This window comes from Saccopteryx leptura, chromosome 1 (assembly GCF_036850995.1).
Source record: "Saccopteryx leptura isolate mSacLep1 chromosome 1, mSacLep1_pri_phased_curated, whole genome shotgun sequence".
In the NCBI taxonomy this organism is placed as follows: Eukaryota; Metazoa; Chordata; class Mammalia; order Chiroptera; family Emballonuridae; genus Saccopteryx; species Saccopteryx leptura.
Genome location: NC_089503.1, coordinates 317,453,116 through 317,472,142, shown reverse-complemented (window position 1 = coordinate 317,472,142; position 19,027 = coordinate 317,453,116). Strand labels below are relative to the sequence as shown.

Sequence of the window (19,027 nt, the reverse complement as noted above, 5' to 3'; positions counted from 1 at the left end):
GAGCCTTAGTGGGAGGTGGCGGTGTGGATACACGGAGCCTTAGTGGGAGGTGGCGGTGTGGATACACGGAGCCTTAGTGGGAGGTGGCGGTGTGGATACACGGAGCCTTAGTGGGAGGTGGCGGTGTGGATACACGGAGCCTTAGTGGGAGGTGGCGGTGTGGATACACGGAGCCTTAGTGGGAGGTGGCGGCGTGGATACACGTAGCCTTAGTGGGAGGTGGCGGTGTGGATACACGGAGCCTTAGTGGGAGGTGGCGGTGTGAATACACGTAGCCTTAGTGGGAGGTGGCGGTATGGATACACGGAGCCTTAGTGGGAGGTGGCGGTGTGGATACACGGAGCCTTAGTGGGAGGTGGCGGTGTGGATACATGTAGCCTTAGTGGGAGGTGGCGGTGTGGATACACGGAGCCTTAGTGGGAGGTGGCGGTGTGGATACATGGAGCCTTAGTGGGAGGTGGCGGTGTGGATACACGGAGCCTTAGTGGGAGGTGGCGGTGTGGATACACGGAGCCTTAGTGGGAGGTGGCTGTGTGGATACATGTAACCTTAGTGGGAGGTGGCAGTGTGGATACACGGAGCCTTAGTGGGAGGTGGCGGTGTGGATACACGTAGCCTTAGTGGGAGGTGGCGGTGTGGATACACGTAGCCTTAGTGGGAGGTGGCGGTGTGGATACACGTAGCCTTAGTGGGAGGTGGCGGTGTGGATACACGTAGCCTTAGTGGGAGGTGGCGGTGTGGATACACGTAGCCTTAGTGGGAGGTGGCGGTGTGGATACACGGAGCCTTAGTGGGAGGTGGCGGTGTGGATACCTGTAGCCTTAGTGGGAGGTGGCGGTGTGGATACACGTAGCCTTAGTGGGAGGTGGCGGTGTGGATACACGTAGCCTTAGTGGGAGGTGGCGGTGTGGATACACGTAGCCTTAGTGGGAGGTGGCGGTGTGGATACACGTAGCCTTAGTGGGAGGTGGCGGTGTGGATACACGGAGCCTTAGTGGGAGGTGGCGGTGTGGATACACGGAGCCTTAGTGGGAGGTGGCGGTGTGGATACACGGAGCCTTAGTGGGAGGTGGCGGTGTGGATACACGGAGCCTTAGTGGGAGGTGGTGGTGTGGATACATGGAGCCTTAGTGGGAGGTGGCGGCGTGGATACACGTAGCCTTAGTGGGAGGTGGCGGTGTGGATACACGGAGCCTTAGTGGGAGGTGGCGGTGTGAATACACGTAGCCTTAGTGGGAGGTGGCGGTATGGATACACGGAGCCTTAGTGGGAGGTGGCGGTGTGGATACACGGAGCCTTAGTGGGAGGTGGCGGTGTGGATACATGTAGCCTTAGTGGGAGGTGGCGGCGTGGATACACGTAGCCTTAGTGGGAGGTGGCGGTGTGGATACACGGAGCCTTAGTGGGAGGTGGCGGTGTGGATACATGTAGCCTTAGTGGGAGGTGGCGGTGTGGATACATGGAGCCTTAGTGGGAGGTGGCGGTGTGGATACATGGAGCCTTAGTGGGAGGTGGCGGTGTGGATACATGGAGCCTTAGTGGGAGGTGGCGGTGTGGATACATGGAGCCTTAGTGGGAGGTGGCGGTGTGGATACATGGAGCCTTAGTGGGAGGTGGCGGTGTGGATACATGGAGCCTTAGTGGGAGGTGGCGGTGTGGATACATGGAGCCTTAGTGGGAGGTGGCGGTGTGGATACATGGAGCCTTAGTGGGAGGTGGCGGTGTGGATACATGGAGCCTTAGTGGGAGGTGGCGGTGTGGATACATGTATGTAGCAAGCACCCCCTCTTCCCCAAAACTTCTCTCTCCAGAGCTGGGGCTTTTGGAGAGCGGAGTGAGCATGCCCTGCCGCTGGCACAGTGCATGTGTGTAGCCAACCAGCTGTCGGGACAAGGACAGTCCTCAGACTGACCCTGTATCTCGGGACTCTGTCAGCTTCCTGGGCTGCTACCTCAAAGGACCACAGACTTCAGGGGCCGAAAGGCCCCTGAAACAACAGGAGTCCAACATCAGGGCATGAGTTTGCCTTCACTTTCTCTGGAGACTGTAGGAGACCATCCTTCTGGCCTCTTCGTAGCTTGGGTGACCCCAGGTGATCCTTACCATTCCTTGGCTTATGGCCGCATCACTCCAGTCTCTGCTTTTGTCCTCACATTGTCTCCTCCCTGTGTGTTTTGTCTGTGTCCCAATGCCTGTTTTTATAAGGACACTGGCCAGGGCATAAGGGTCCTCCCTAACCCAGTATAATCTCATTTTAACTTCTTCACTTCTGCAAGAACCTGTCTCCAAACAAGATCTCATTCACAGGTACCAGTGCTCAGGACTTGAACATATGATTTTGGAGGATACAATTTCACCTGCCTTAAGACTGGTGGATAGCAGCCACTTCTTGTCAACTGGCTTGTCCACCTTCTCTGCTGGGGCCAGAGGACACCCTGGGCAGAAGGCAGGCTTCTGTGGTTTGTTTTCCTTTTAGAAATCCAAACACAAGAGCAGGAAGGTTCCCCATGTCCCACATGGCCAGCTTCTAGAGGGTCAGATGAGCTGAGTGCAGGGAGTGGGTAAGCAAGGAACAAAAGTAGACACCCAAATGTCTGACCTCAGCTGCTGGAGTGGCTCGAAGACATGCCTCATACAGTCAAAACCTCTTGACAACATCGCCCTGCGCTGTTGGAGGGGAGATGAGGCTCCTTGGCCGGGTCTGCTGGGCTCCCCCACCGCAGGTTCTGAGTGTCCCTTGTGGAAGCAGCTGCTTCTGCAAGAAGAGCCAGAACACAGGCCCTAAAGGAGCAGTGGTGGGCTTGCCTGTTCACCCCTCAACCAGTGTCTTGCAGCTGCTGTGATAAAGTCCCACAAACCAGTGGCTTCAACAGCATGGATATATTCGCATATAGTTCCTTCCAGAGACTGGGGGAGATTCTGTACCTCCCAGCTTGTACAGGCTGCCCACTTATACTCCTTGACTCATGGCCCCATTCTCACCACACTCCATCCTTGGCTTACATGGTCGCAGCTCGTACTCCTGACCCTCATCCCGTCTCCCTCCCTAGATAACTCGTCATTACTTCAGGGCCCAGTCACCACTTCACCTCCCATGTCAAGGTCAGTCCCTGACTGAACCAGACCTCCGAAGCCCCTTCTGCAGTATGAGCTCCCTTCTCCTGAGGCTTCAGAGAGGAGGATGTGGACATCTTGGGGGCTCTGGGCTCTGTCATTCTGCTGACCACACCCCTGGCTCCCACCGAGCCTGGCACCTGCTTGGCACTCAGTACATATTGGTGGCAGGGGTGAGTAAGCGAGGCCTTCGCTATTGGCACCAAGAGGTTGGCTGTCCCCACTGTTTCTCTGGAAGCGCAGTAGGGACCCGGGGCCATTGGGAATTGCTGGGGTCCAGATTGAGCCCCTGGCCTGAGAGTGGCAGCCCCCAACATCTGGTCGCCCACTCCTGAGCCCTGTCCCTGGTGTGAATGGACGAATGCCTCCGTATTGCTCCGCTGGGGCCTGCGGGGCTGAGGTGGCCAGACTGAGGTGTTGGGGCTGCCTGGTTCCAGATAGCGGGAGGGAGCTGGTGGTAGTGAGGACAGCCGGCTATTCTCGGGACTCTAAATGATGAATAAGGAATATGTGTTCTTCTTTGCGTTCATGGCTCTGAACCAAGGAATTGCTCCTCCTCCGGGCAGGAAGGGGATGTAAACCATGGGGGGTTGAGCTGCTGTCTTGCACAGATGATGGAGGTGTTTGTTAGCATTCCAGCTGTGTTTGGACACGTTGCTGTTTGAGAGTTGGCACGGTTTCCCTCCTCGCTGATGAAGCGGTGGGGCCGCCCCTTACCAGCCTCCAGGCACCGCTGCCCACTCTCCTCTGCACCCACAGGTTGCCTTTCCCTGTCCAGCAGGAGCAAGCCCAGAACCTCAGCCCCCGCCCCTCACCGTCCTGGGCTGGAAGATGGATGGTCTTTTAGGCTCACAGTGTAGCTGACTTGGGGGATGGTTATTTTCTGTCCCCTCACCTCTTAGTGAGCATGAGCAGCTGGAGGGTGCCCTTTTCTGAAAGAAAGAGTGATTGGGGCTGGGATTGGGAGGCCGTGCACCTGCTGGGACCTTCTCCTTTAAGCCCCGAGAGGTTAAAATGCACACCGATTATTCAAGCAAGCTGGGTTTCAACTCTCAGAGGTGTGGGTGACTCCTGTAAAAACAGTTAAACTGTAGATATACCGGATACACCGGAATCTTGTGTTTTGGGGGGTTTGTTTGTTTTTCTCTGTTGGAATGCGTTTTTTATTTATATTTTTTGAAATGGGTGTGTTTGGGCTTCTGGGAATTTGCTCCAAAGACAATAATGAAGTCACCCTGCGAAGGCCCAACCCAGGACAAGCCTGCAGCGGTGGTCTGGACTTCCGCCTTCCCCACCTCCTGGTGCAGGTGTTGGGGGGAGGGCAATCGGGAGGGCTTGGGCAGGTGTCTGGGTTCTCCCAGACGGAGGAGGCTTCAGGACAGAGCCAATCACCCGGAGGTAAGAAAGTCAAACAAAATGAAAGGAGAGGTGTGAAGGGAGCTGGGGGCGGGAAGAGGGGCTGGAGAGCAGGGTTGGACCAAGGTGGCCTCCAGTCTCTGGTTGATAACAGGGAGCCACAAAAATTACACCTCATGCCAGGTGCTCAGCTCAGACTTGACAGAATCAGCCCATTTCTGCTGGACGCCAGCCTCGTGGGTGCTCAGGGGTAGCTTCAGGGCAAGAAACAGAACTCCTGCCTTCAGGGAGGGATTCACAACTGGAGAAACTGAGGCACGGGTCAGGAGCTTGCTTAGAAACCTCTGTTCCAGGCAGTGTGCTGGGGGGTGGAGAGAAGGGGTTGGTGGAGGGGAGCGCCGAGGCCCCGGGTGGACAGAAGGATGAATGGATGGATTGAGCACATTCTCTCTTGTGAGTCATTTCTGAGACAGCCGTCCCATCTCAGGGACCCTGCAGTGTCCCTGTCCTTAGCCTCTGACATTGTGCCTCCCCTGCTGGAGTCCCTGATGTTAGCCATGCTGTGGATTGTGTCCGTGTCAGGATGAGACCCCTGTCTATAGCCTCGCCTCCAGGGTGAGGCAGTCCACGGGGCAGGGCGGTCTTTAGGCTGGTGTGGTTGATGGTGCCCCAGGACCTCTGTTCTCTGCAAGCACCCTGATCTTTATTTCTGCCTGAACTTCAGGCTGCACGCTGCCCGTTATGGTTTAAACCACCTTTGGAAATTCAAGTTTTTCTAGTTCAAAGCCCTTAGCTGTTTCTTAGGGCTAGAAGGCAATTGTCTATTGAAAAATAGGAGTTGTCAAACCGCATACACGCCCTTACCCTTGCTTGGCCCTCTGTGCTCTGCTCTCCAGCTGGCCTGGCACCCCCATCTCTCTCCTCTCCCCACTTCTGTGACATTCCTGCACAGCCCAGCTTCGAGGCTCCTACACAGACACTATTTCTTCATCCCATTTCCTTTACTTTGAAGAATTTTCTTTTGTTAGGTACAAAAAATGGTAGGCTTTATACACTGTGCCCAGCCTGTCTCCTGGTCTGTGAGGTGGGGGCATATAAGAGTTTCTGCACCAGGATGCAGAGAGGATTGGTGAATAACTAGCCCAGCGGGGGCTTGGCCCGCGCACCCTGTGCTCGGTAACTCTGTGCTCTTAGCAGTTGCCAGGCAGGTGAGCCCTGCAGGTGAGCCGAGCAGGTGAGCAGGTGAGCTGTGGGCTTAAGCCCTGTGAAGCAGGGAGCTTCTCCAGGGGACTCAACTCCTCAATCCAAGGATCTGTGGCTCTGACACTGTGACCTGGGGTCCCTGGGCAATCGGGCAGTGTCCACCCCTAGCCCCAAGCCTGGTATGAGACAAGTGCCCAGTGATGGGGAATGTGTGAAGTCTTGGGGGCCTTGGTTCCTAGGCACTTCGGTTCTATAGTTAAGAATGATTTTTTTTGGGGGGGAGTCAAATTTTCTGTTGGGGCCTCTGCATTTGCAGCCCCTGTCTGTCATCTGTAGGGTTTGTGGCATGCTGCATGCATTATTAAGCAAGGCTATTTATTTAACCCAGGGAACTTGATCCTGGCCAAGTGGGTGGGGCCTGCCATAATTGGGGGGGGGGGGGAGCGTACTAGGAGGATGGGATTCTCCTCCAGGTTTAGAATGACTGAGTGCCAGTGTTTGACTCCATGCAGAACACTGGGACATCAGGAGAAGCCCAGATTTATTCACAATGAGAATCTCTGGAAAAGATAAAGTTAAATCTCGATAGTATGCCCCTCTGAGAACAATTGTTTCATTACACTTGAACTTCTTGTGAGAGCTGGGTAACAGTTACATACTGGGTTTGCTGAACTTGATCCATATTATTAACCTAGGATAAGAGGATTGTAAGAATTACAAACTACCCTACCCCATCCCTTCCCGTCTCTGTGCTCAGTGATGTCAAGTAGGTAGCTTGACGTTGGCTGTGACAGTGGTGGAGGTGGAGGGGTAATGTATCATATGTAGAATGGGCAAACCTACAGTCCAGGCTTCCCGCTCCCAGGGCCGGCTGTTAGGATTGGGAATGCACCACTGCACAGAATATGTACACTAAGGAAAAAGCATAATTGGGTTAATGTACAGTTTATACAAAGTTCGAGTGGGCTCTGTGGGGAGCCCCTCATGATCTTTGCAGGAGACCCCGGCACAGGCAGCTATGGGGGCCTGGGTTCTGGAACCCAGGAGTGAGAACCTTTCTCCTGGCTGACCCAGTTCACCTGAAACCCAAATGTTGAGCTCTCACCACCTTTTACAAGTAGGGCGTGATTCCCTGTAGAATTCTTCATTTATGACATCAATGCATATTTCCAGCACCATTTAAATCAAATACATGAATTATGTCCGTGTTATAAGTTTGTGCAGCATTCCTCATTGGCTTGGGATTGGGGAAATCCTGGCATGGCGTGACCTCATTTCACAGGCTCTCTCGTTAAGTGCCTGCTGGGTGCCAGGTGTTCCTCGATGCCCTCTCTGTGCACTGGGCAGTCAGCCTAGGCCCTAAACACGAGATACGTTTCTTATGTACTGACTGTGTGCTCAGTCTTCTTAGACTCGACCCCAAAACAGTCCTGAGTCTGGGGAGATACCTGCTAAGGGACAGTCACACCACATGTGTGGCTCTGAAGCTGGGTCTGTCGTGGGCATCTAGACCTGGTCAGGCCAGAGGACGGAACCTCCCGAAGCATCCAGGCACAGGGAAGGCCACCGCAGAGGCCTGGAGACAGCACCCGAGCACGGTGGTCCTGCTGGGTGACCAGGGTAGTGAACACCTACGGAGCACGCACACGGCCTGTTACACGGCCCGCAGACCCTGTGGCTGGCGTGAGAGGTAGGCAAGAGCCGGGCCCCGAGGTGGTGGAGGGATGTCTTGTGTGCAGCGCAAGGATTGGCCCTAACCTGGGCCGTGGCCAGGTCAGTATCCCGAAGCTCTCTCCAGTGTTGTGTGGCGGTGAGCCAGCAGATGTGCGAGGCGGTGGGAAGCTGACGTGGGTGCAGGGGCCCGCGAGGACGTGCTGTGGTTGTGCAGACGGGGTGATGTAGATCCGGGTGCAGGCAGCAGTGGGAGTGGGGGACCCGAGACCCTCGAGACGTCATTGATGGGGTCAAGGGGAAGGGCAGTGAGGTGGGCCCTGGGCTCTCTTGGCTTGCCTCCCTGGATGTGGTGGCGCTGTCCCCCAGGTAGGGCACCCCAAAGGGAACAGGTTTGGTGAGGGAAAGATCAGGTGTGAGGTCTGGGCTACAAGAGAGAAGTGGATGGGTGGTGGGATGTGAGGCTCAAAGGAGCGGGCCTGAGGCATGGCCGAGGCTGTGGGGAGCTGGCCCGGGCCTAGCCTCAGTGCTCCATCCGTACTGGCCCCGGGAAGAAATGGCCTCAGAAAGAGCCCCTCCCAGAGGCAGAGAACCCAGAGTCTGATGAGTGACTTGGACCTGGGCTTTGCCTGAGGTCACTGTTTGTAGATGGAAACATTTACTATGATTGCCATTTTAGGATAAACGCAGAGAGCCTCTGTAGTGGGGTGAGTGACGGCCTGTGGTGGGATTCAAATAATTTAACAACTGGTTCTCTGCCATAATGACCGTTTTAAGTATAAAAAAACAATATTCTGAAAGGTAGTTTATTATTCCATTCATTTAATACTTAAATAAGAACAACAAAAGAAGTACACAAAACTAGATTATAAGAAAGAGTTTTAAAATATTAATGAAAAATATATTAAATAATACCTGACCAAAAAAACAATAAAACTGTTATTTAAGGTATTTCCACATTGCTTCTTTCTTTCTTTCTTTTTCTGAAGTTGGAAACGGGGAGGCAGTCAGACAGACTCTCGCATGCGCCCGACCGGGATCCACCCGGCATGCCCACCAGGGGGCGATGCTCTGCCCATCTGGGGTGTTGCTCTGTTGCAACCAGAGCCATTCTAGTGCCTGAGGCAGAGGCCATAGAGCCATCGTCTGTGCCCAGGCCAACTTTGCTCCAATGGAGCCTTGGCTGCGGGAGGGGAAGAGAGAGACAGAGAGGAAGGAGAGGGGGAGGGGTGGAGAAGCAGATGGGTGCTTCTCCTGTGTGCCCTGGCCGGGAATCGAACCCAGGACTTCTGCACGCCAGGCCGACGCTCTACCACTGAGCCAGCTGGCCAGGGCCCCAAATTGCTTCTTGATTGGCATCCTCACTTGCAATTTTTTTCACCTATGGACAGAATGAACATTACTGTGGGCACTTAGAATACGCTGTTGTGCAGATGAACGTTAAAAAAGAGTAAGGAATGTAAATTTGTGATTTCTCCATTGGGTGGCTGCTCAGGCGCCCACCTTAGAACCCTGATTACAAGTGCCATTTTAACAACTGGTTCTGCCAAACTGGTGCAAACTGGCTGAATCCTACCACTGGTGATGTCCCCCAATCTAGTGATGTCTAGAACTTTAGAACGTGACCTTGTTTAGAAATAGGGTCTGTCCAAATATAATTAGTTAAGGCTCCCGAGATGAAATCATGCTAGATTTTGGGTTCACCCTAAATCTAATGACTAGTGACCTTTTAAGAGGAGAGGGAAGTTCGAGACAGAGGGGAGACAGACGTCAGTGTGCCAGGAGAGGCTGAGGTGGAAGTGAAGCAGCCACAAGCCAAGGAGTGCTTGGAGACCCCAGGGACTCAGAGAGGCAGAAGGACCCTCCCGGAGCCATCAGAGGGAACCTGGCCCCGCCCTACCACGGATTTCAGACTTTTCTGGCTCCAGACAGAGAGGGGATTTCTGTTGTTGTTTTTTATTTATTTATTTATTGATTTCAGCAAGAGACGAAGGGAGAGAGAGAGAGAAATAGGAACATCAAGCTGTTCATGTATGTGCCCTGACCAGGAATCAAACTGGCAACCTCTGTGCTTCGGGATGATGCTCTAACCAACCAAGCTATCTGGCCAGGGCTGATTTCTGTACTTTCTCACAGCAACCCCAGGAAACCAATACAAGTACCTATTGGAAGTGAAATTAAGTAACTTTATATATATAGTTAAAACACCGACATGGAGACTTGGCGTTTTTCGCGGCTTATTGGGAACAGCAGGACGTTGGAGGGAGAAGTGGCCCTGTATCCCTCAGGCCCTCTGCACAGGAAGTCGGTGCTGGGAAGGCCGCTGGCTGACCTGCAGGGTCATTGGAAGGCAGGAGCTCACGTGGCTGGGACAGGACAAGTCCCCGTTTCTGTCGTCCTCTGCATTTGGAAGCAGGAATCCTCTTAGCAAAGTCAAGTTCAGATCATCCAGACAATGAAGAACTTGCTCACTTGGATGTACATTGGGGGTGGGGCTTTCTTCCTCTGGGCCATGGTGACAGGTGGCCTTTCAGAGGGGCCAGGTGAGGACAGGGAGCCTCCCTCCAGAGTGTAGGTGAGAGCTGGAGTGAGTTCACACTTCCCAGTCCACTGTGAAGGCAGAGCTCGAAACAGCTGTGGCCAACTATGGGGGCTTCACTTTCATCCAAGTGAATGTTGGACCGTCTGGACCAGAACCAGGATGGAAGGATTCTGGGACGCCACAAGGTGGAGCGCACGGGAAGGGCTATGCTGGCCTCCCTTGCTTGCCGTCGCAGCTTGGGGAGCACACCCCACCCTGTCCTTTTGGCTTTATTATTCCAGAATACACTGTACTTGGCCGCTGACATGCCCAGCAAACACTCCCAAATGTCACAGATATATATATATATATATATATATATATATATATATATATATATATATATATATATATATATATTTTTTTTTTTTTTTTTTTTTTTCCATTTTTCTGAAGCTGGAAACAGGGAGAGACAGTCAGACAGACTCCCGCATGCGCCCGACCGGGATCCACCCAGCACGCCCACCATGGGGCGACGCTCTGCCCACCAGGGGGCGATGCTCTGCCCATCCTGGGCGTCGCCATGTTGCGACCAGAGCCACTCTAGCGCCTGAGGCAGAGGCCACAGAGCCATCCCCAGCGCCCGGGCCATCTTTGCTCCAATGGAGCCTTGGCTGCGGGAGGGGAAGAGAGAGACAGAGAGGAAAGCGCGGCGGAGGGGTGGAGAAGCAAATGGGCGCTTCTCCTGTGTGCCCTGGCCGGGAATCGAACCCGGGTCCTCTGCACGCTAGGCCGACGCTCTACCGCTGAGCCAACCGGCCAGGGCCTGTCACAGATATATTAAAAGTAAAGATTAAAGAGCTTGAAGTGTATGATGGACAGTTATGCCTAAAGCTAAGCATTTCAAGTTAATGCACAGGGCCCTGGCCAGGTTGCTCAGTTGGTTAGAGCATCATCCTCATACACTAAGGTTGTGGGTTCGATCTCTGGTCAGGGTACATTCCAGAATCAACCAATGAATGTATAAATAAGTGGAACAACAAATTGATGTTTCTCTTCCCCTTCCTCTTTCTCTAAAATCAATCAATAAAATAAAAAAAGTAGTTAAAAGTTAACACACATAATTTAAGAAGGCCGTGGGTCACCCACCTGGAAAAGAGGCCAGGAGCACTGATTAATGTCTGTGTGAGGGTGTGAAGTCGTGTGGGTGAGTGTGCAGGTGTGCAACTATGTGTGTGATTAAGAGTATGTATTAAGGAAGGTGAATGCAGGTATAGATGTAAATGCGTGTGTCAGACAATCAGAAAAATGAGCACAGGAACTATCGGGCAGCAAACAGAGGTTGCCAACAAAATGCAAAAGATGCCAAACCTCATCAAAACTAAGTGCACATAAAACACCCTGGAGGTTCAGTTGCCCTTACAAAACATTTTTAGGAATTGACTGTATACCGAGTGTTGGTGAGGGCATGTACGTTTCTGCATCCTTCTGGGGTAGGCAGTTTGGAAGTATCAGAATGGAAACTATGTGTATCCTTGGATTCAGCTGTTTATGCATTTTCTCAAGAGAGAGATTCTTTTTTTATTTTTATTTTTTTTTAATACAGGGACAGAGAGAGGGATAGATAGGAACAGACAGACAGGAACAGAGAGAGATGAGAAGCATCAATCATCAGTTTTTTGTTTTGACACCTTAGTTGTTTATTGATTGCTTTCTCATATGTGCCTTGACCATGGGCCTTCAGCAGACCAAGCAACCCCTTGCTCAAGCCAGCAACCTTGGGTCTAAGCTGGTGAACTTTTTATGCTCAAGCCAGATGAGCCCGCGTGCAAGCTGGTGACTTCTGGGTCTCGAACCTGGATCCTCCACATCACAGTCGGACGCTCTATCCACTGCTCCACTGCCTGGTCAGGCAAGAGAGAGATTCTTAAAACACCCTAAGGACATACATTGAAAAGGGATTTGCAAAATGAGAGAACTAGAAAGAAGGTACGTGCCCATCCATCGCAGAACAGGAAGCGTCAGTGGTTTCAGATTTGATGGGGTGCTGACAGGAAGGATCTCTAGGACGGAGCACAGAGCAAGCAGGCAGATGCTGTGACATCCTGTTGGGAATGTGTAAGAACCCACTGAAGACATGTACTCTGCAGGCCGTGCTGCTTTTACAGTGATTTTTTTTTATGTGGACGGAACACTTTTATTTCAAAGTGCATTTGTTTAAAAATCAGTAATTGGCAAAGAATGTTAGTTGGGAGCTGGTGAACTCCTGGTTGTTAGAAGCTCTTGACATTGTGTGCAGGTCTGCGAGGGGGCTGGTGATGTCCACCCAGTGTGGGTTGGGGGCCGTCCTCCCTGTCCAGGGGAGCAGGGATTGCCCAGCCAGACCGCAGCTCAGAATCGGTAGGTGCTGGCTGTAGCCTCCCTGTTGGCAAGCACGACCTTGCAGCGGACCGAGTCCTGAGCACTCTGGCTCCAACGGGCCTCAGGGGCAGAAGTGGTCAGCTTGGGCTGCCTGATCAGTCCCCGGGACAGTGTCCAGAACTCTACTGTCCCTGAAGCTCCAGGAAGCATATTGGTTCCCTCGGTGGGCTCACAGGCCAGTGGGAGAGAAAGACATGATTAAAGCAAATTAGAATTCAGCTGGGGGCCAGGGGCTCCACCTGAGGTAGCCTTGGGGTGCAGTGTGATTGGGCCGGCATGCCCCAGAGTCTCGGTCAGGTCAAGGTTGTCATGTGCTCAGCTGTTGCAGCAGGTGTGGGTGTGGGGAGAGGGCGTGAGGCCCTCTAGTTATTCTCATTGTTTCTAGGTAAATCTCTGGTAGGAGAGAGCCCAACTCAGCCAGGGGGGTGTTCAGAACAGGATTGGATACTGAGAAGGGTTCAATGCTGCACAGAGTATGGAGACCCCAGAGACCTTGGATGGGGATAGGGACAGGGACAGGGCAAGTGTGACTTAGTCACCTGACAAATTCAGGCGGTGCTTATTGGGAACCTGCTGAACCTCCTCCTTAGCTTGCCCGCCGGAGCTGGGGGCCATGGTTGCAATGAGAAGGACCATGTGTGCAGGGGCGGCCCGACCCCACTGTGCCCTGGAAGTACTCTCCCATCTGGAACTTCAGCCCCCCATGGATTTTGTAGCCATCTTTATGGGTCCCCCGGGGCAGTTTGCTCCTTCCTGGGGCAGCTGTGTGACCTCCTGTCCTATGTCCCGCCCTGCAGGTGACCACTGTGAGGTGAGCGCTCGCTCTGGCCGCTGTGCCAATGGCGTGTGCAAGAACGGGGGCACCTGCGTGAACCTGCTCATCGGGGGCTTCCACTGCGTGTGTCCCCCCGGCGACTTCGAGAGGCCCTACTGCGAGGTGACCACGCGCAGCTTCCCGCCCCAGTCCTTCGTCACCTTCCGCGGCCTCCGGCAGCGTTTCCACTTCAGCGTCTCCCTCACGTGAGTGTGGCCCCGGTCGGGGACCTGTCCCCACGTTTGCCATCCTTCTAGATAGCAAAGCATCGTCCCCTGCTAACCTCTGATGGTTGAGTGGCTCCATGTTGCCTGTAGGACCAGCTACTTAACTTTAGGACCCCATGCAGATTGTTCAAATGTTAACAAGTTCATGAAAGCCAGGCTTGGGGCCCTGTATGGCTGCCCAGGTCACACTCCGGGAAGCGGTCCTGGCTCTGCTGGTCCTGCTCACTGGCCAGCACTTGGGCATCTGACATCCAGGTGGCCCAAGGTGGGGGAAACAGGGTCCAGCAGGCTTAGAATCGGGCAGAATCAACTCGGGGTCCCGCTTTGTCGCCTGTGAGGTAGATAACCAAGGAACGGCTGCGTGACCCCTTTTAGCCCTGACTCCTTAACCTATCACACAAAGAGGAGAGCTAATTGTGTGCTGTGGTCAGTAGTTTATTTTGCATCTTTTCCCCCAAGAGAAGAATTTAGATTTAACTTAGTTTTTTTTATGTAACTATTATAATGCCGTGGCCAAGGCCAAGCAGGTCCACATTGGATTCAGGCGGATGGTAGAAAAACTGCAGAGCCAGAAAAGGTTGGACCATTTGTTTAATAAAGTCTCACAACCGCAGACAAGCACACAGGCAGGGGAAAACACCTCTCAGGCAAACAAACAGCAAAAAGGCCCCTGACAGTGGCAGGCAAGCAATCCGTACATCCACAATCCCACATCTCTCTGGAGCACAAACACCCACAGGCTTATAGAGGCCATACACGCGTGGCGCTGCTACACACCCACGCACCGATCAGGCAGAGCGCTTGCAGCTGGTAACCCCGCGAGCAAGCCTAACACAGCTGCTTCACACCTATCATTCCTATTTTGAAGATTTCAATCAGGTTTAACTTAGTAGAGTAGGTAGTTTTATATTTGGTTGTTTGTGCTAATTCTAGGGTGCCTCTTGGGGGACACAGCCAGTCTTCTGGTAGGAATTCTGTGACCCTGTGTCTTCCTTGAAGTGGGCACCCCAGACCCGACGCTCCCTCTCAGCTGACCTTTGGCGATCGGGGCATTTCAGGCTGGATGAAGTAGGCTCCTCTCCTGGGGTCCCACCCCAGAAAAGGGGGGCTTCAGTGCATCACCATCACCCCAAAACCCAACAGAGCCAGGAGTGTGGGCTGGCTGACTCCAGGGAAAGGGCAGATGGGAATACGGGGGAGCGTCGGGGGGTGGGGGTCATGGAAGAGCTTGTGCACGGACAGCCACGCGTGCACACACTGAAGAGTCTCCAGATGTGTTTATTCAGCACCTGTCAAGTGAGCCCTGGGCAGCAGAGGCAAATCAGAAATGCCCGCACAAATAACTGTCCCTCGGGGTGTCAAATCGAGCAGGAGAGACCCTCAGTGTCCTGCTGAGGAGGGGGTGCTCCAGTGATGCACACTGAGACCCCAGGTGGCCAGGACACTTGGGGCAGGGAGCCTGCTCAGTCGAGCTCCAGTAAACCACAGAGCCAGTTCCACGTGGCCGGGACATTGAAATGCCCGTGTTCTGGCTCACGGATGTCCCCGTGCGGGCGTCCCCTGTGTGCCCCGCCTCAGCAGACCCCAGAGGAACCCCCATGTCCATCTCGGTTGCTCCACCCCTGTCTACAGACTGGCCTGAGGTGGCAGGGCCCTCTTTGTTCTCTCCCCTTCCTCTCTCTCTCAGATCCCATGAGTTCCTTGACCTTGTGTCCCCCACATCCGGCCACTTCCCTCCTTCCCAGCACCCAGAACCTTGGCCTTTCCCCCATCCTCACTCCCTGGTGACACCTGGTCTGACAGCACTGGTGTCCTCTGCTTTCAGCCTGAGAGGTCAATCCCTGTCGGCAGTCAAACTGGGCCTGCCTGCCATGTGGGGGAAAGCCCAAACTTCTTCTTCTTCTTTTTAAATATAGATAGATAGATAGATTTAGATTTTGTTTATTTATTTATTTATTTTTCCAAGTGAGAGGAGGGGAGATAGACTCCCACATGCTCCCTGAGCAGGATCCACCCACTCAACAAGCCTCTCTGGGGCTGATGCTCTGCCCACCTGGAGCCGATGCTCCAACTGAGCTATTTTTAGCACCTGGGGTGGAAGCTGCACAGAGCCATCTTCAGCGCCCGGGGCCAACATGCTTGAACCAGTCGAGCCATGGCTGCAAGAGAGGAAGAGAGAGAGAGAGAAAGAGAGAAGGGAGAGGGGGAGGGGTAGAGAAGCAAACAGTCACTTCTGTGTGCCTTGACTGGAAATTGAACCTGGGACATCCATATGCTAGGTGGATGCTCTACCACTGAGCCAACTGGCCAGGGCCCAAACTTATTAAGGTGCAGGGGACCTCTGTGGTCTGATCCCTGGTGACCCCGATTCTGGTACCTTGAGCCTCCTAATGTGGCCGCCTCACGTCCCTGTGGCTCTCTGGACCTGCCCAGCCTCACAAGGCCATTTCCTCATTCCCTCCTACTGGCCCTCCTGCTGCTTCCTTCAGGAAGCCTCCCTGACCCAGGGCGGACGATGCCTGCATTCCAGCTCCAGCTGAATGGTCCGGTCCCTACCCGCTTGTCCACTGCCTTCAGCCTGGGACGTCCTTGCTTGTGGGCTCAGGCCACCCTTCCCCTGACGGGGGCAGTCGGTTAACGTGGGGGCTTGACTCATCTGCAGGCTTTGTACATTGTGGCTCAAGCCTTCTTGCTCTAGACCGACCCTCCGTGGACACTCACTGGCTGGGTGGGAAATTACGCCAGATTTCCTGGCCCTGAATTTTCTCCTGGTTGTCGGATTATTTGATTGTGGTGAAGTATCTAAAGCAGATGCTTGTCTTTTTCGAAACCTGTATTTAAATGGCCACACGGGATTCCTGGCTAGGGTTTCCAGCTTCGAGCTCCCAGAGGGAGAGCCGTGCCTGTCTTTCACCGTGCTGAGGTCCAGCTGTCTGTCCGTGATTTCTACCCACTGTCCTGAAGCTCCTCAGTGGCGTCCCAACACTCCAGGCATCCAGCGGTCAGCAAGCTGACCTAAGAGGTGACCAGAAGCCCTGGTGCCAGAGGTGGGCAGGCCTGTGGCAAACCTGCCAGAAACAGACAAAAGGAAATCTGTTGGCTCTAGACTCAGGGAGAGACTAAAAAAAAAAAAGATTAATTAAATGTCCACATAACATGATGTCTTGTCCAAACATATGGATGATTTCTGATGCATGTGATGTCAGGGCCACTGCAAAAGTCAGCGAGTGTTCTGTAGGGAATGACCTCAGTAGCAAAATCCTAAGACTTGGAGAGAAGTACAGCTACAGTGTGGGGTGTGATTGCTTGGGGGCGGGGCCCCGGAGGAGTGGGGGGTGGGGGTGGGCGGGGGTCTGTGCCTGCTGAGGGGGACCCCGTGAGAAAGGTGGGCTGGGGCACTGGGCGAGGCTTTTGTTTCGGCTGCGTCTCCTCTTTCCAGGCTCTGTTTGCCAAGTGCCCGCTCTCCCTGCGCCCTGCGTTCCCAGCTGCCTCGCCTCCCCTCCCCCTGCCCCGTGCTTTGTTCTCTCCTTCCCCTGCCCCCTCCGACGCAGCAGGGTTCTGTTTCTCACCTTTCCTCTCACTTGCACTCTTGAGACCCTCCCCTTGGCCCGGGTCCCCTTCTTGAGCTCGCCTCTCCAGCAGTGGGCCCTGCTGCCCGGAGGGTGCCCTGCGGGCCAGTTCAGCCGACCAGCTCCCACCTTGGTTCAAAGAGAAACCTATAACAGTGAGACCCAACCAAGAGGATTGGGTGGGACCCAGAGAGTCGCAAGTCTTGGGAATCAAGCCTGGTGTTGAGTGGGTCCCAGTCTTTTTTTTTTCTTTAATTGAATTTATTGGGGTGAGATTGGTTAATAAAATTATATAGATTGCAGGGATACAGCTCTACAATACAGCATCTGTATATTGTATTGTGTGTTCAGCACCCCCAGTCAAGTCTCCTTCCATCACCATTGATTTCCCCTTTACCCTCTTCTACCTGCCCCTAGAGTTGGGGCCAGTCTTAATTCACCCCCTTTTCTACCTGCTCACCCTGCACCCAAAGCCCCCACTTTGCTGTTTGGGTGTCTTTTTTTTTTAGTCTGCATTCTAAACAGAGGGGTTCAAGGTCTGGATGGGAGCTACCGATTTTCCATAACTCTAGGGAAAGTCTGAGGTCCGGGGCCGGAGGCTGGTTCCAGCAGACTCCTGCTGCAGGGAAACGGATAGACCAGCCTCAAATCAAAGCAGAGAATCCCCCCCCCCCTTAATCTCCGATGAATTTCCCCCACTTAGTCTCCGATGAGAGAGACATTCAGCTAATTCAGAAAGTAGCCCCAAATTCATTCGGGAGGTTTGAAAGGTTCTGAGTAACCGAGGCATTGGCAGACAGTGTGGCAACTCCATGTGTCTGAACACCCCCGTCAAGGGCCCAGGGGTCTGATGGATCAGCTTCCTCAGGACCGTGGAGGTGGGAGGAGGACTTCTGAGAGTGTTTATCTCTTGTCAGAGTCAGTTTTACTCTCTGGAAGCGTGAAGTCGGACAAGTCTGTTCATTCACTGGTACCTGCACGTTCACTCACCTTCCTTCGTTTGTCCAGCACGCTTTACTAAGCTCTTTTGAGAACCAGACCCTGTTTTGGCCCCTGGGATGCCACAGTGAGTGAGAGTCATACTCCCTTCCCTTAAGGACCCCATGTTCTTATAAGCAAATAAACAAAGATAATTTCAGAAATACACTGAGTGATGTGATGATTGTCGGGGGGGGGGGGCACACTTTAGGTAACACGAGTTGGGGAAATCACATTGGGTGGCCCCTGAGAGATCTGCAGAGCCAGACGTACACTTTCTGGCAGAGGCAACAATAGGTGCAAAGGCCCTGGGGCAGGGATGTGTGTAGTGTTTGGAGCAGAAGGACTAACTCAGTGATGCTGGAGTATGGTTGTGACAACAAGGGACCCTGTGCTGTGATGTACTTATGTGGGATCTAGTTCCCATGGCAGAAGATGCTCTGAGTGTGTTTTCTGTTTAAACATCTCTGATTGGCATAGTGTCTGTGCCATCCTTGTAGAATGTTGTGCAGATGTAACCTTTTCATGGTATTTAGGCCGTGGTAGCCACTTTCCCCCATAGAAGCTGGTTTCAGAAAGGAACATTACTATGATCAGGTTTTATGGACTGTCAGCTCATGATGAGAAAAAAGAGCCTGGGACCTATCTTTCCTGCGTGCGGCCCTTGCTCTTGCCCTGTGTTGGCTGGGCGTGTCACAGCTGGGCCGCCAGCAAACTTTCTGCTCAGGGCTCAGTCACAGTGTGTTGTGCTTCCGCTTGGCCCCACAGGTTTGCCACCCAGGAGAGGAATGCCCTGCTGCTTTATAATGGCCGCTTCAATGAGAAGCATGACTTTATCGCCCTGGAGATCGTGGATGAGCAGGTGCAGCTCACCTTCTCGGCAGGTACAGCCTCCTTGCGGGAAGAGCATCCCTAACCCTGTGCAGGCCATCAGGGGGTGCTCAGCCAGATCCCCCTGGTTCCACATCCGGGATCCGTCCAGTGCGAGAATCCAGAATGCCTAGAGATGTTCGCTGCGGTGTTATTTACAATGCTGAAACCACGGAAGAGGCAGCTCAGGTGTCTGAAACTAGGAATCACTGAAGGGTGGTACACTTGTAGATGGAAACATTTACAAAGCCATTAGAATGCTGTCCTGGTTATTAGAAAAGGA

At 53.4% G+C, this 19,027-nt stretch overlaps 1 protein-coding gene across 4 annotated transcripts in view; it reads left to right on the top strand.

The window, feature by feature from the left end:
- The window catches only part of CELSR1 (cadherin EGF LAG seven-pass G-type receptor 1), a 137,719-nt gene that overhangs the window by 55,849 nt on the left and 62,843 nt on the right, over positions 1–19,027 (top strand). For all 4 annotated transcript variants that reach the window (XM_066358711.1, XM_066358710.1, XM_066358712.1 and 1 more), the window contains exons 3-4: positions 13,084–13,306; positions 18,643–18,758. In XM_066358711.1, the coding sequence (XP_066214808.1) occupies positions 13,084–13,306; positions 18,643–18,758 (339 nt within the window). The remainder of the gene's footprint in view (positions 1–13,083; positions 13,307–18,642; positions 18,759–19,027) is intronic.